Source organism: Scomber scombrus, chromosome 20, assembly GCF_963691925.1.
Source record: "Scomber scombrus chromosome 20, fScoSco1.1, whole genome shotgun sequence".
NCBI lineage: Eukaryota > Metazoa > Chordata > Actinopteri > Scombriformes > Scombridae > Scomber > Scomber scombrus.
In genome coordinates, this window is record NC_084989.1 from 13,702,482 (window position 1) to 13,716,693 (window position 14,212).

The following is a 14,212-nucleotide window of genomic DNA, read 5'->3' on the forward strand; positions in this document are numbered from 1 at the left end:
CTGGAGATCAGTTACTCACTGCACATGCATCTCACCTGAATCTCCACTCCACGCAACTTGACTCGCTCAGGGATTTGCCAGTCTCTTATCAAGAGGGAGAGGGAGGGAGGGAGAGGAGGAGGGAGGGTGACCACGGGCGATGCAAGGTTGTTTTTTTCATTGGCGAGGATCTACTGAAGGAGACTCTCCCTCTCCGCAGAATGTCTCTCACAGCCACATGCAACCTAAAAAGGACTGCTCGATTGATGCCTTATAACTATGCACAAACTATGCTAAGTGACCAAACCAACTCCTGTCCCCATCAAGTGCATGGTGTGCTTGTCTTTGAATGCACTGTCCAATCCCTTTGCCTTTTTGTTGTGAGGAACAACTCCAGCTGTCTTTTTTTTTTCTTTCCTCTTTTGTACGGAAAAAAATGGTCAAGTATGACTTTGAACATTCCATTTTCTTTGTGTTTGGTTTGTCTACTTTGACTATGTATAGTGGCACAAATTGTGTTTGTGTTTAAGACATTTTGAAAAATAACAGGTGCTTTTCTTACTTTAGCTGATTTGTATTTTGCTGTAAGTGCTGTAAGACTGTTGATAAAACTGTTTACAATTTGTTGCGACAGCCATTTTTGGGAAGACTTAAGTGTCGAGCCAGATTTTGTAAAGGCTTTGCTGTATTGACTTTTGATACATGCCTGTTGCAGTCACAATTTGAATAATAAAAACCTGTTGTTGACAAATGTTTGTTTGACTTTCACACAGTGAAATTAGTCAAAGTTTAACTTCACACTGAACTACAAGTGAAATTAACCTCTGTGGGGTCATTTTTACTTCACCTTCGATCCATCCCAGCGATTCAGGAACCATTTAATGACTGCAGGTGACTTTTAGAAGTTAACTCAACCGCTGCAAATATATACCAGAGCATGTCAGGACACAAACTTTTATTTAGAGATTTGACAATTCAAGTTAAGTCATTTTTATGAATTCTTCTACAAAGTTTTGAATAGTAAATTTAAATCACTTGATAACTGACACACAGTCCACTGTCCCTTATAAAATCTAATAACAGTTGACTTGAAGCAGCAACTACACTGGCATTAACAGTGATCAGAATTGACAGATGTGTCAGTCACTTCGAACCTAAAACTCCACATGACGGAGTCAGTAAGTTTAGTGTCACATTTTTAAACTGAGGCATAAAAACGTGATATTACTGGCAAGAAAGCATTGCACCTTAAGGAGACTGATAACAGTGAGGGCTGCAGGACACAAGATTTGTTCTTATAAACATGACTGCAATCATTCTTTTGTCATGATGCTTAACTGCGTCAAAAGGTTTAAGTGTTCTGTGATAAAAGGCTAATCTTATCATATGGAGGTACTGATACAACAATATATTGCATGTGTACCCGTACACGTTGACCTAGAAATACGAACTCTCCTTTACAGCTACAGTATCTGTTTTCCTCACCATCTAAGCATCTTCCAAACTTTGAATTAAAAAAAAGGAAAAAGGACACAACAGGTAAAAATTGGCAGTGAAGGGCTGAATCTCTCAGAACACCACTGGAATGTCTTTGGCTTTTAAACTTGGACCGCAGTGAAGAGATAAATAATGTCAAATAAAATCAGAATTCACGTATCCGAACCAATAAAAAACATAACCCCTGGCAAAACAGGTAACTAGGACATGACTTAAGAAAGGGAACACCTTGAATTAATAACGGATTAATCTAGGACATAATTAGTGTTAAGATCAAGATTACTTAACCACAACATAAATAAATTGTCATCTTAAATTAGCCCATATATATTAACAATACAGCACAATATTCCATGAAGAAAGTGCTAGCTTTCTTCAGTGGTAGAACAACTTCAGCTTTCACAGACCCCTCAGATGTGGGAAATAAAAGCTGAGCAACAAACCTAAACAAAGACTGAACAACAAAACTAATAATATTTCTTACTATTGCTTAAACGTGCACGTGTGTGCCTCTGTTGCTTTCATTCTGGACCGTGATGAGAAGGAACATGAGTTAAATAAAAATAAATCATGTTTGTAAAACAGAAAGCTAATATTAGTTATAAAAGTGCAAAAATAGATGGTCGGGATGACCATCGGATGCAACACTATGAGATGACTGATGCTGGGAGCGGCCTGTTCTCTGGTTCAGACAGAATCCCTTCTTCCACATATGAACAGCTCATATGGAAAAAGTGGATAAGGCACTTTAAAGTGTCCACAGAACCTCAAGTTCTGAACAGTCAGCTGTTTAGGGCAACTTCCTCCTTCCAGATGATTTCAACATGTGCTGCCCAAACTGTGAAAACACAAAAGACAGAATCAAATACATGAGACCCTACAGACCGCTGAGATTAGTAACATTGCATACACGTTTCCAAAGATGAAATTACTCCTTTAAAATCATGTTTTTCAGATAAATATCTAAAAATACAGTCTACCAAAGATGATAATCAAAGCATCAACATTCTTTTTTTTTCTTCTTTTTTTTTTTAAATACAGTTTTTACAGTCGTCCACTAAGAATGTATTATTTGGTGTTTTTTTCAATTGTGGATTTATAAATACATTTTCTAGCTGTACATCAGAACCTGTACACGCATGATGAATACAGTAACGTCTCTCACCAAAGGGGTTTCGGTTCGAGGTTTCACTTCTGGGACTTCTGGGAGTTTGAAATCATCTGTGTCTTCTTGTCCACTGTCGTGTCGATAACGATGGGCAAACTTGCGTTTCAGGGCCTCAGCGATGAGCATTGCAGCATCTGTCGGATCGCTGGCCTTTAGTTTGGCCTGACCATCACCTGGACGACTATAAAAAAGGAACAGACAACAAGAGCTTTTACTAGTGAACTTGTACTACTGTTTAAATTTGAGGCAGCTTTAAAGTCAGTGGAAAGACATTAAAAGTAGGTAAAACAGTTACAATGAATTACATACAATAAGGTAAAAGATCCACCATTAGCTGAGGAAAACATCTTTTGGACTTCAAAAACATCAGTGGTCACATTTGATCACTTCAAAATGTATATGAATGTCCTTTAATCAATCACTACTATAAAGGAGAGGCCCACCTTTTGACAGATCGCAACTTGACTTTGCCTATGTCTTTCAGAACATCAAGCATGTTGGGGATTTCTGCCACCTTTGATTCTAAAACAGTCTGGCCTTCTGTCTTCTTCCCTCTTCGCTCCTTTATCAAGTCAATGGCTGAAAATGTCCGCTGGAGACCTAGGGGTGGTGGTGGTGGTGGTGGTGGAGGGGGTGGGGGAGGAGGTGGGGGAGCGGCAAGAGGAGGTGCCCCTGTGGTAGCAGCTGAGGTGAAACAAAGGAGATAAGAGTCTTACACCTGTATAACATGTGACATTCTGCTGCCATCTAGTGGACGTACTCTATTATTATTATAATAACAAAAAGAATTCTCACAAGTTTGAGCATGAGAAGCCTGTTTAAGAAGCTTAAATACCTGGCTGTGTGCTCTGTTCCTGCGCCAGTACGATTTGTGCTATCTGAGCTCTGAGTTTGGCAAGTTCAGTCTCCAGTGCGCTGATCTTCTGAATGGCCTCATCATTGACAGTCGTCTGCCCCTGGGGGTCAGGAGCCCCCTGATGCAGGCTTGGTAAGGACCTCTGGCGGGTTAAGGGTTTTCTCTGAGGGTCAGGCTGGTGGGATCGAAACACAAGTCCTGCTTGGATCCCTGATCTGTTTCAAAAAGGGCAATTATTATTATTATCATCATCATTATTACCGATAAGTGACAGAATCACAGGCACACACGTAAGAAGGGCCATGTGATATTACGATGTATATATTACGTGACGATACAGCATAATATGAAACGATGTGGCGCTTTTCTATTATACAGTTCTAGCAATACTCGGCTTGGTACCAGGAACGACCTTTTCCATTACTTCATAGTACCTACTCAACGTGGGCGGGGTCGTCATAGCACGGCTATGCGAAACTGCCGTGACTTCGTTTTATAGGCGACACAAACACATACAATGGAGGACATGGAGGCGATGGTGTACTTGCTGCTCGGTCTGTGGCTTTTGTCACACAGAAAGCAAGAGAAGAGAAATGAATCACTGTAACTCTGTTGCCGGTATTTAAAAATGGCGGATCATGACTCTTCCAGTGACGACACTCTGACCAATCAGTGGCTGGCAGTCTGTTGACTTCACATTTTAGTATCGGCTCGGCTCGGCTCGCTTGGAACCTCACCAGAAACCTTTACACAGAAAGTAAAAAAAGACAGAGTTGAGTTGAGCAGTGCTAGAACTGTATAGTGGAAAAGCGCCAATAGATTCATTGAATTTACAGAAAATGTGTTATACACAACAACATTTCCAATTTTAACCGTGCAACTTTAATTCTCCTCTAGAAGATAGAGGATCTCTATGACACACTCACCTCAATCTACCAAAGCGGTCTTCATCATCCTCCTCGTCGTCCTGGTCGATCCAGGAAACATCAGCGAGAGAGGCTACAAGACCGTTCTGCCTCCTGGAATTAATCAGGACACCAGTATCCTCAGAGTATGGATAGAGCTGTCAGAGAAGGAGAACAGTCATGCACAATATTAAGATTAAAACACCTTAAAATAAAAAGAAACACATCAGGGGGGAAAAAACACACCAGCACACATTACAACACTGCACTTCAAAGACTAATAAAGAGAAGTAATTAAGTAAAAATGAAGGTGGTTGAGAAGGAGGATATGGGGAGAGGGGCAGGTTGTTAATGAAAGGTTCAGGTAGCTCAGTAGGTCTTTTATCAGCATGGTGTTGTCGCAGGTTGCTCAACAGACTGACCTAAAGCAGGTATACTGCATTCCTTATAGCGAGGGAGGGTGGCTGGAGACAGAAGAAAAGAAGAAAAGAGAAAGCAGTGTTGAAAGAGACAGAAAGGTAAAGAAAAGCAATACAGTTTCTGGAAAGACATGCACAGAGCTGAAATATTTCACATTGATTTGTTCTGAATCTAAACACACTATCAGTACTCTGATAATAAGGAACTATCACTGCCCTAATGACTTCATCTACTCTGTTTATGGTTCATAAGTGAAAACAGTCAGATAAGCAGATGTAAACAAAAGTTGAAGAGGGTACGTGAGTTGTTGTCACATGTATGTGACTTTAACAGTAAAGGCAAACAGGCAGAAAGAGAGGAGGATACCGAGTTAAATCGTACGTAACAAATTCAAAGAAATATGCACTAGAAGAAACACAGCATGTCATTATCTTAAAAAACATTGTCAAAGTCAAATGACACCGACACAATTAAAAGATGATCCTGCAGGCCATTACTCACCTGAAAATGAACCCTGGGGCAGGGTTTAAGAGGAAGACTTGTAGCTATTCTCCTCACAATACTTCTGGAGGACCCGTAGGGCTTTGATCCAAAAGCCTGCAAAACAAAACTCATGTCAAATATGATTCGTAAAAATAACATCATACATTAGTAAAAATAGTTTCCGTATAGAGCTGCAACAAATAGTTGATTTATTGATTAGCAACTATTTGGATAATAGATTCTGTCAGAAAAAAAAGCCAAATATTTGATAGTCCAGCTTCTTAAAAGTTAAGATTTGCTGTTTTCATATATGACAGAGAACATTTTAGATTATTACTAAATCTAAACTATTAATCGACTGATTAAGTAAACGATCGACCAATTTATCGATAGTGAAAAGAATTTTTTGTTGCAGCCCTATATTTATATTTTGTCCAGAGCACAGTGTGTATGAAATGTGTAGTGGTTCAAACTCTAATCAGATCAGAAATCAGCACAGACTGCCACATACCAGGTCCATTTCAATTTGTGCATCGTCTTTACTCATTTCTGTTGAGGTCCTTCACGAGGACTAATGGATACACGTCCAAACACTGAGGGCATCATCACCAAACAGCAATCTAAAGGAAACACAACACAAGACTGAGAAATTCAGTTTGTGCCACCATATGGTGGCTAATATATTATATAATTATAACAAGTACATGAAGAGCTTTTTGCCCCTTCAGTAAAGTGGCGTGCCATCCAAAGCTATTATTTTATTGCTGTCAGTATTTTATAGCTTAAGGCAGTGGTAGGCAAATAGCGGCCTGTGGGCCAAATCCAGCTGTCCAGCAAAAATATTTCGCCCTGTGTTGAAAGCTGAACTCTCCACTTACATGGTTCACATTAAAATGTTTACATAATATTTCACAAATTACTGTAGATAATTAAATAAAAACACACAAGGAGAGGCATTAAAACCATGGTGGCACCTTGAATGGTGCTGAAATGAAGCCTCACAAATCTACTACAAAGAAATAAAGGATAATAGAATAAAAGAAATAAAACACAACTAGCCCATGGTTGAACCTAATTGTTTGCCTGGCTTAAGGAATGAAGCTTTTTTCCATCATCTATTTTTCCTGAGACAACGGCAAAAGCAGCAACAGCATTTTGGCAAAAATAAAGCATTGTGTGAGCGGTGTCACTGAATACACAGCAGAAAAAAACACACACATTAGAGTACAGTTTCATTTTGACACTGCGTAGTTATATGTGAAGTTAAAGTTAGCTTTAAAATACAAAAACAAATATGAACACAGTAAAAAATTAAGCTAAATCATTTTCAGTAGCAGTAAAGTTGCCATAAACTTACCATACTGTGTTTTGTAATTTTAAGTGAGTAAGGAGTAAGGACGCCAAGAAACGTGAGAAAAGTCGCCAAAATCGGGTGACTCGTAACTTGAGCGGGCTGTTTGGGCTAACCAGTGCTAACTAACAGCGGGCTAAACTCAACCCCGCAAACTTTTCACAAACACTGAGACATTTATATGGATTTTGGTGAAGACGCGCACAATGTTAGCTGCCCCTGATGTGCGACAGAAATTGTCACAAGTTATATTAACGTTACACACAGCTGTTCAGATGTGAAAGTGACTTTGAAACCGACTTACCGAGGCTAGCGGTGGCTCACAACTTCCTAAATGTTTCCACCTTGTCAGGCTGCAGGAGGTGGGAAGAGTCATGGAATATGGGGATTACAATATATAGGTTGTGACTATCGTGCGTCACCATAGGCTGAGCATAGTGAGTGGCAGACAGCTTCACCAATCAGAATCAAGAAACACAATTCTACAGTATCATGATTGGATAGTATATCAGTCGATCAAATTATATTATCCAATCATATGCTAGCATCCATGTGAGTGTTCGTTACATATCCCTGTGTTTCCCGGCGGGGCTGTGTCCCGTTTAAAAAACGATAGGATCCATTAAATGGGAAAACTGGCACGTCCTCAGTCTCAAAACAGCTGCACCCCATTGATGTGCCACAAAAACCCAAACAGTGTGCACAGCTGCTAGCTAAACGGAGCATAGTAAAATAAAGAGGCGCAGGCCTAGCGTTAGTGACATTATTTTGTAAAGGTTGTTTTTAATAAGTGGTACCGGGACGAAGCCGTCTGTCACTTCGTCGTTTTTCGCATCTGTTGTAGCTGAAGTTACCCGAGGTTGTCTCATGATTTAACTTGAATACTGACGGAAAGGTAAGCTGTAATTGTGGAGTAACATTAGCCTAGCCTAGCTGCTGATTCGCCTCTGTAGCGCAGGGCGTGATTTGAGGTGAGGTTGGGGGTCGTAGAAAGTGTCTTTGGCAAAAACGAGCGAGTGTAATGAAAACAGTCTAAGGATTTGTTCACAGTAAATCATGACATTACATCGGATGACTTAACATGTACCTACCGGTGCATGCTAAGCTGCTTTCACGTGATAACTAGTCTTATCAAAGCATGCCAGTGTACTAAGTCACCTAACAGTAGCCACTTATCAGTCTAATCAATAACACAGCTCCACATTTTATTTAATACTGCAGACACGCCATCAAATATGTTAAACATGGATTATGAGAATGGGTTATGTTGTAAAAGTTGGATATTCAGTGAATCCAGCTGCTTTTTGCATCAAGTTAGTAACAATAGCTTTTGAAACTTATCTTTACATAAATAAAATGTATTTGTAATAGTTCTGCAAAGATTAGTTAATTTAAGCATTTAGCTGATCCACAGAAAATTATTAATTGGTCAGGTCATTTAAGAAAAATGGCCAAACATTTGCTGGTTTCAGCCTCTCAAGTGTGAGGATTTTATGCTTTTTGATTAATTGTGTTGCAAAATTGACAAAAAAAGAGACTCACCATGAGTTTTGAGAAATTGTGTTGGGTACTCACTATTTTCAGATATTAATATTACACAAACAAAACTACAGATATAAAAAGCACACATTGCATCCCTGACTTGCACAATGTAAACTCCTTCATATACCTCTTCATTTATTTTTCAGTAGAGTGAAGAGGTTGGTTTGATGTGCGTGGCATCAAGACAAGAGGCACCATGAGTGCAGAGGTGGATGCACTGACTGTAGTGAACCAGCTGCGAGATCTTGCTGCGGATCCCCTGAACCGAAGAGCCATAGTAGAAGATCAAGGCTGCTTGCCAGGTCTCATCCTTTTTCTGGACCACCCCAACCCACAGGTCGTCTACTCTGCACTTTTGGTAAGCAGCATCCATCTATTTATATTTTCCTAATATGTTGGCTTAAAACACCACAGATAATATTACAAGTAGACAGTTATAGAATTAAAATGCAAGATTTGATTGGATTATACAGAACCTTCAAACGGAAATATCTACAACAGCTTAGATTAATTTTCATTGCTTAATAATCAGTAGAGATCTCTACTGGTTCTGTAAATATTTGTTTTCTGTTCATGTTGTATATTTGTCCCCTCCTGCTGTCCTGCAGTGTCAGAGCAGGTCTCAGTGACCGTCTAAAGGCCACAAGCAAGCATGTGGTGGCAATAAAACAGCAACACATTAAACACACTGTACGATGGTGACATCTGCTGTCTGTTTTGTGGTGTAAACACAATACTAAGTCTTGTTATAGCAACCTCTCCCCTCTTCCACCAACACCATCACCCTTTTTGTGCTGTGCATGACTTGTATTTGTGAGTACACATTTAAGTGCCTTTACATAATAGTGGCTCCTTGACGGTAACCCGTGAAGTGTAAACACGGGGGCAGTGCGCGTGTATTTATATTGGTTATGTAATATTTTACCAGTGAACACGCGCACCCATTTGAACAGCTCTCTCTCTCTCTCTTTCTCTCTCTCTCTCTCTCTCTCTCTCTCTCTCTCTCTCTCTCTCTCTCATAATATCACAAGGGTCTGTCAGCCTTTTAGCTGGTGTATAGATAACGGTTGCCCTTGTCTTTGCAGGCCGTGCGCTACCTGGCAGAATGTCGAGCCAACAGGGAGAAGATGAAGGGCGAGCTGGGCATGATGCTGAGTTTGCAGAATGTCGTGCAGAAGCAAGTCACTGTCACCACAACATCACACACACATACAGACACACACACACACACTTGCTCACTGTGCACTTCTCTACCTAAAACCGTAAGCTAGGATTTCTTTTGTTTTGCACGGACAATATGTGCCAGTCTGCAAATTTTCCAGGCAGGATGAGGTCCTTTTGTCAGGATGAATGTGATTAAAGTTGAATTAGAATCGTAAACAGTTAAATTGCTGTTTCTGCATGTCATAGATTTTAATGCATCCTGCCACCTCTCTGCAATTTTTTGATGATTCCACTTGCACGTTTTAACTGATGTAGGCTTGCATTTGTTCGTTATGATGCAAAGTTAGCGGGTTATTTTGCAGAGGTTGCTCATTTTGCACATGTCTTTGTGGCTCTCTGTTTATTGCTGGTTTTAAGTGTATTAGTCGTTGTAGACTTTTGTGGAAGCATTGGACTCAACTTTATTTCGGGCCTCCTAAAAGAACAGGATGAACATCGATCATCTGGTCACTCATTTAGTGTCAGAGGCAGGTCTGGTTTGAGGAGGTGCTAGCTAGAGCTACCAGAGGGTCTGTGTCAGTTTTGCTAAATGACTGCTGTTTATCATTAGCACCCAGACAGGAATAGACCTATGTTCAAGTGGCTGACTGTAGGTTGCATGATTTTATCCCCCCTCCCTCCACAACCTGCGGCGAAGCTCTCGCTCACCCTGGAGTAGGCCAGTCACTTCAGCTAGTCAGGGGTGGCATCAAGAGGAGCCCTGCAGTAACAGCAGCAGCTCTCCCTGCTCACAGTCCAGTCAGTCTGACTTTGGGTGGAGGTCAATCATAGCTGGACAGAGTGGCAACACATGGCTGAGGGGGGGCGTCTAGCATAGTTGCACTATAAAGGTGCTATTCTTATTCCGATTTTAAAATATGAAGCTCGAGAAGATAGGACTTGAGATGAATAAATAAAAGATAATGTTTGGCTTGCAGACAGGCCTCCATAAAGCTGAGGTAGGAATGTGTTGCACAGTGCTGAAGGGAGGGGGCTCTCAGAGGGCAGCAGTGCCAGACAGCTGATGTCATATGTGGTTACTATAGAAGGAGTGATGACTTGGTGACATATAAAGCAGTATAGCCTGCAGGGATATCCCAGGATCCCTCACAAAATATCAGCTATGGCAATACAACTGCAACTGACCTCATGTGGATTCTTCAATGAAAGCTGCTGCTGTCCACCAAAGTATTTTGCTCTGCTCTGCTCTGGTTTTTTTTTTTTTTTTTTTAAGCTAGGAGAGCAGAAAAAACTAATGCACAGAAAAAGCTTAATTAACATTTTTTTGGTAGGTCATGTGGGAAGATGGCAGCCTTTTTGTTTTGTACACAATTAAATTGAGTTATTCTTAAACTTGCATCACATCAAAACAACAATTAATTTCAGCATTAATATATGTGTATAAACCACGTTTAGCAAATTAAACAACACAATATCTAAATTTTTTTCTTTCACGATTTTCTCTTTCTGACTCTGATTCTTACTCTGTTACCAAAGGAGTACGTCCCCCGGAGAAACCAAACTCTTGGCCTCTGAGATCTACGAAATTTTGCAGGCAGCCGGTAAAGACGAGGCCGCACAGGCTGAGGCAGATGCTGCCTCCTGCCGACGTAAAGCCCAGTTCTTCCTGGGCTCCAACAACAAAAGGGCCAAAACGGTGGTGCTGCATATCGATGGACTAGATGACTCTGTAAGTGTTGACAACGTGCATACAGGAATAAAGGCAGTATATGTGGTTAGAGCGCATCTGTCATGTTCACATCTGATGATTTACAAAAATCTCTTTTTGGCGCATCATGTTTGCTGCTGTCATCATCACAGTGTTGTCAGTGCATCTTAGAGGCGTCTGTCTGGTGCAGGATAGGAGGGTGGAGGGGTCGGGTTGTAAATGTCAGCCATTGAACAGCAGGACGTTGAGATTGAACCTGAATGCTGCTCTGCAGGAAGCTTGCACCTAGCCAGATTACATTACAGCAGACAGACGGCCTCTGGTGGGCTGCATCCGTATCACTTCAGCAGGAACACAAGACTTTGGCAGCTGGAGTCATAGATATGTAAACTGTATTTCTCAGTGTAATGTTGTTTGTAGCTATTACATGCAAAATAGTATATATTTCTTTTGTCCATATTCTGCCTAATAAATTTGTGGTTCATTGTGTAGCTTTAAACTGCTGTTTGGCCCATTTAATCGTACCTTTCATCTTTTCTTTTGTCAGACTCGGAGGAGCCTCTGTGAGGAGGCCTTGTTAAAGCTCCGAGGGGTCATCAGCTTCACCTTCCAGATGGCCGTCAAGAGATGTGTTGTCAGGATCCGCTCTGACCTCAAAGCTGAAGTAAGTGTTCTGCGTCCGGACACAGAAAACCATCCAGGAACTTGAGGAAAAAAATATTTTAGCTTAACTTTCAAACATCTTTGAACCTGCACTTGTTCCACAGCGACTGCATCTTTTAAAGCCGCTTGATTGTAACCTGTCGACTGGTCATGAGTCCAGTAGTATTAAAACTGGCTAGAAATTGTCATGATTAATGAAATACCCTTGTTTGTCAAAATGAATTACAATGTACAGTTGCCAAGTAAAGTGATCAAAGTGGTTTGATGTAGAGCTGCAATTAGTTGATTAAGCGATGAGTCAATCAATAAAAAATGAATTGCCAAATATTTTCATGATGTTTTTGAGAACATTTTAAAGAAAAAGTATCCTAATTTTGTGATTCCAGATTTACAGTCTTCTATGATAGTAAATTCAGTATCTTTGGTTTGTGGAGGACAAAAGAGAAACTTCAGGAAGTCATTCCAGGAAGTCAAAATCCTTTTCAGACATTTTATAGACCAAACAGCTACTTGATTGATAACTGAAAGATTAATCAACAGTGACAATATAATTGTTAGTTGCAGCCTTAGTTTGATGTGCAGGGCATAATTTTGATATTGATCACAATACCAAGTGCATCATTTCTTAGCAAAATTGTCAGATACAGAAAACCTGACCTATATATTTTCAATTTATATATGGAACATCTTTGTCATGCTGCTGCTACACTCATACTTATAACAGCAGTGTTTGACTTTAAAATGCAATATCTTAAAAGTAGATGAAGACAGATATGTTATCACAAATACGAACAAAAATGGTTCTCTCTCTCTTACAGGCGTTGGGCACAGCAATCAACTCCACCAAAGTAATGAAAGCCCAGCAGGTGGTGAAGACAGAGGATGGAGGAGAGGTAATAGTATTGTTTACCTGTAACTGCTGTACAGTAGACTCTTTTTAAAAAAGAAAATTTTTTTACCTTGAGTGAGTCAGTTGATAAGTAAGTGTGCTTGCTGTATGTTGTGTGTATCTCTGGGAGTGTACCCCCCCTGCCTGTGGCTGATACTTATTCACACTGACATGATTAGCTAGTCACATCTCTGCCTCAGCCTATAGGCAAGTTGCTTTTTGACAAACACGTGACCGGTCCCAGATGCACCTTTTTTTTTTTTTTTTTTTCTTTTTATGTATAAGCATGTATCTAAACCCTATAATTGACTGAAATGCGTACAATTTTGCCTTTTAACAAAATGTAACACTGCTAATGTTTTGTTTCTAATCACTACAAATAGTAGTGATATATTACATGGCCAACAGGGGGCAGACCTGACTCACACTCAAGATCACACTTGGGCATACTCAATATATTTAGCTCTGTTGAGGGCTGTGCTTTATGTTAATCTTTCAATTTAGTTTCTTTGGGTACATTTTTATGCTTCATGGTCATGAAAAACAATTTATATTCTATTTTGTTTAAATTTTACTTATATTTATTTTCTGTCTTTTGTGCAGTTGATTCTGCCATTCCAGGAGGGCTCGGAAGTGCTGGTGGAGGAGAACACAGACATCCCAGACTACCTGCCTGAGGAGGAGAGTCCGTCCGAGGAGCAGGATAAGGCCGTCACGCGCGTAGGCTCCATTACTGACGGCATGGGCTGGCTCAACACAGCCGCCAACTTCCTGACACGCTCTTTTTACTGGTGACCACTTCCTGTGCTCATTCTCTGCCCCCTGTTTATTTTTTCCCCCTAAAGTAACCATCCAAGCTGCAGCGTTTCAGCATCTCTCAGCCTAGTCCCGGACTAAGCCCTGTCTCATGGCCCTACACTAGTCTAGACTCCCCTCTGCAAAGCACACAGAGTCCGGCCACGCAAGTGTGTGCGACAAGTGCTGGACTGCCAAGTGGAATCTGCAATAACTTTAACTCCTGTGTGTATATATATATATATATATATATATATATATATATATATATATATATATATATATCTAGAAATTCCACTGCAGGCTGTATGTGCACAACTATATACTAGCTGCATATGTGTCTCACAAAACATCACCAGAGGACTTTAAATTAGATGAAACCAAATAGCATTCTGGTAATGTGTGTGGCTGCGTTGACAGAGTTTACACGTGGCAGGCATATTTAATAGTTGAGGTTGATTTTTACATGTTGAAAATTGGGAGTTTTTTTTTTTGTGTGCATGCTTTTTGGTTGCTTTTCTGTTGGTGTCTATTCCCAACCATTGTCCTTTAACTACACACCAGTGTAGTTTTTCATATCTTTCTTTCTTCGATTTCCCAATTAAGCTTTTTTTTTTTCTTCCCTCCACTGTTTTTTTTGTGTTTTTTTTAGCATGCTTTGGGTCTTTTGTGCCAATCTTGCCTGATGCCTAGATCTTTGGTTATTGTGTGTGCCTTTTTGACATTTCACTGTAATTATTATTTATTCATCATTGTAACTTCATTCAAATAATTTGAGAGCTCAGAGCACGT

The 14,212-nt window shown here is 40.2% G+C and overlaps 2 protein-coding genes across 3 annotated transcripts; one reads left to right on the forward strand and one right to left on the reverse strand.

Moving 5' to 3' along the window:
* Positions 1–917: 917 nt before the first annotated feature.
* Positions 918–7,011, reverse strand: mtfr1 (mitochondrial fission regulator 1). Its single transcript, XM_062441491.1, has 8 exons — positions 6,964–7,011; positions 5,820–5,928; positions 5,327–5,422; positions 4,427–4,563; positions 3,480–3,715; positions 3,088–3,328; positions 2,642–2,825; positions 918–2,314 (listed from the first exon to the last, which is right to left on the reverse strand). Exons 2-8 carry the CDS (start codon positions 5,853–5,855, stop codon positions 2,267–2,269), a joined length of 978 nt encoding a protein of 325 aa, XP_062297475.1. The 5' UTR covers positions 5,856–5,928; positions 6,964–7,011; the 3' UTR covers positions 918–2,266.
* A 325-nt stretch (positions 7,012–7,336) lies between these two features.
* On the forward strand, positions 7,337–13,640 carry armc1 (armadillo repeat containing 1). 2 transcript variants are annotated; one of them, XM_062441765.1, is made up of 7 exons: positions 7,337–7,554; positions 8,348–8,559; positions 9,287–9,378; positions 10,902–11,094; positions 11,621–11,737; positions 12,555–12,629; positions 13,229–13,640. In XM_062441765.1, the coding sequence occupies exons 2-7, from the start codon at positions 8,398–8,400 to the stop codon at positions 13,418–13,420; spliced, it is 831 nt and encodes a 276-aa protein (XP_062297749.1). In that variant the 5' UTR covers positions 7,337–7,554; positions 8,348–8,397; the 3' UTR covers positions 13,421–13,640. The 2 variants fall into 2 exon arrangements, with proteins under 2 accessions (XP_062297749.1, XP_062297750.1); XM_062441766.1 differs by having other exon boundaries at positions 8,351–8,559.
* The last annotated feature ends 572 nt before the right edge of the window (positions 13,641–14,212 follow it).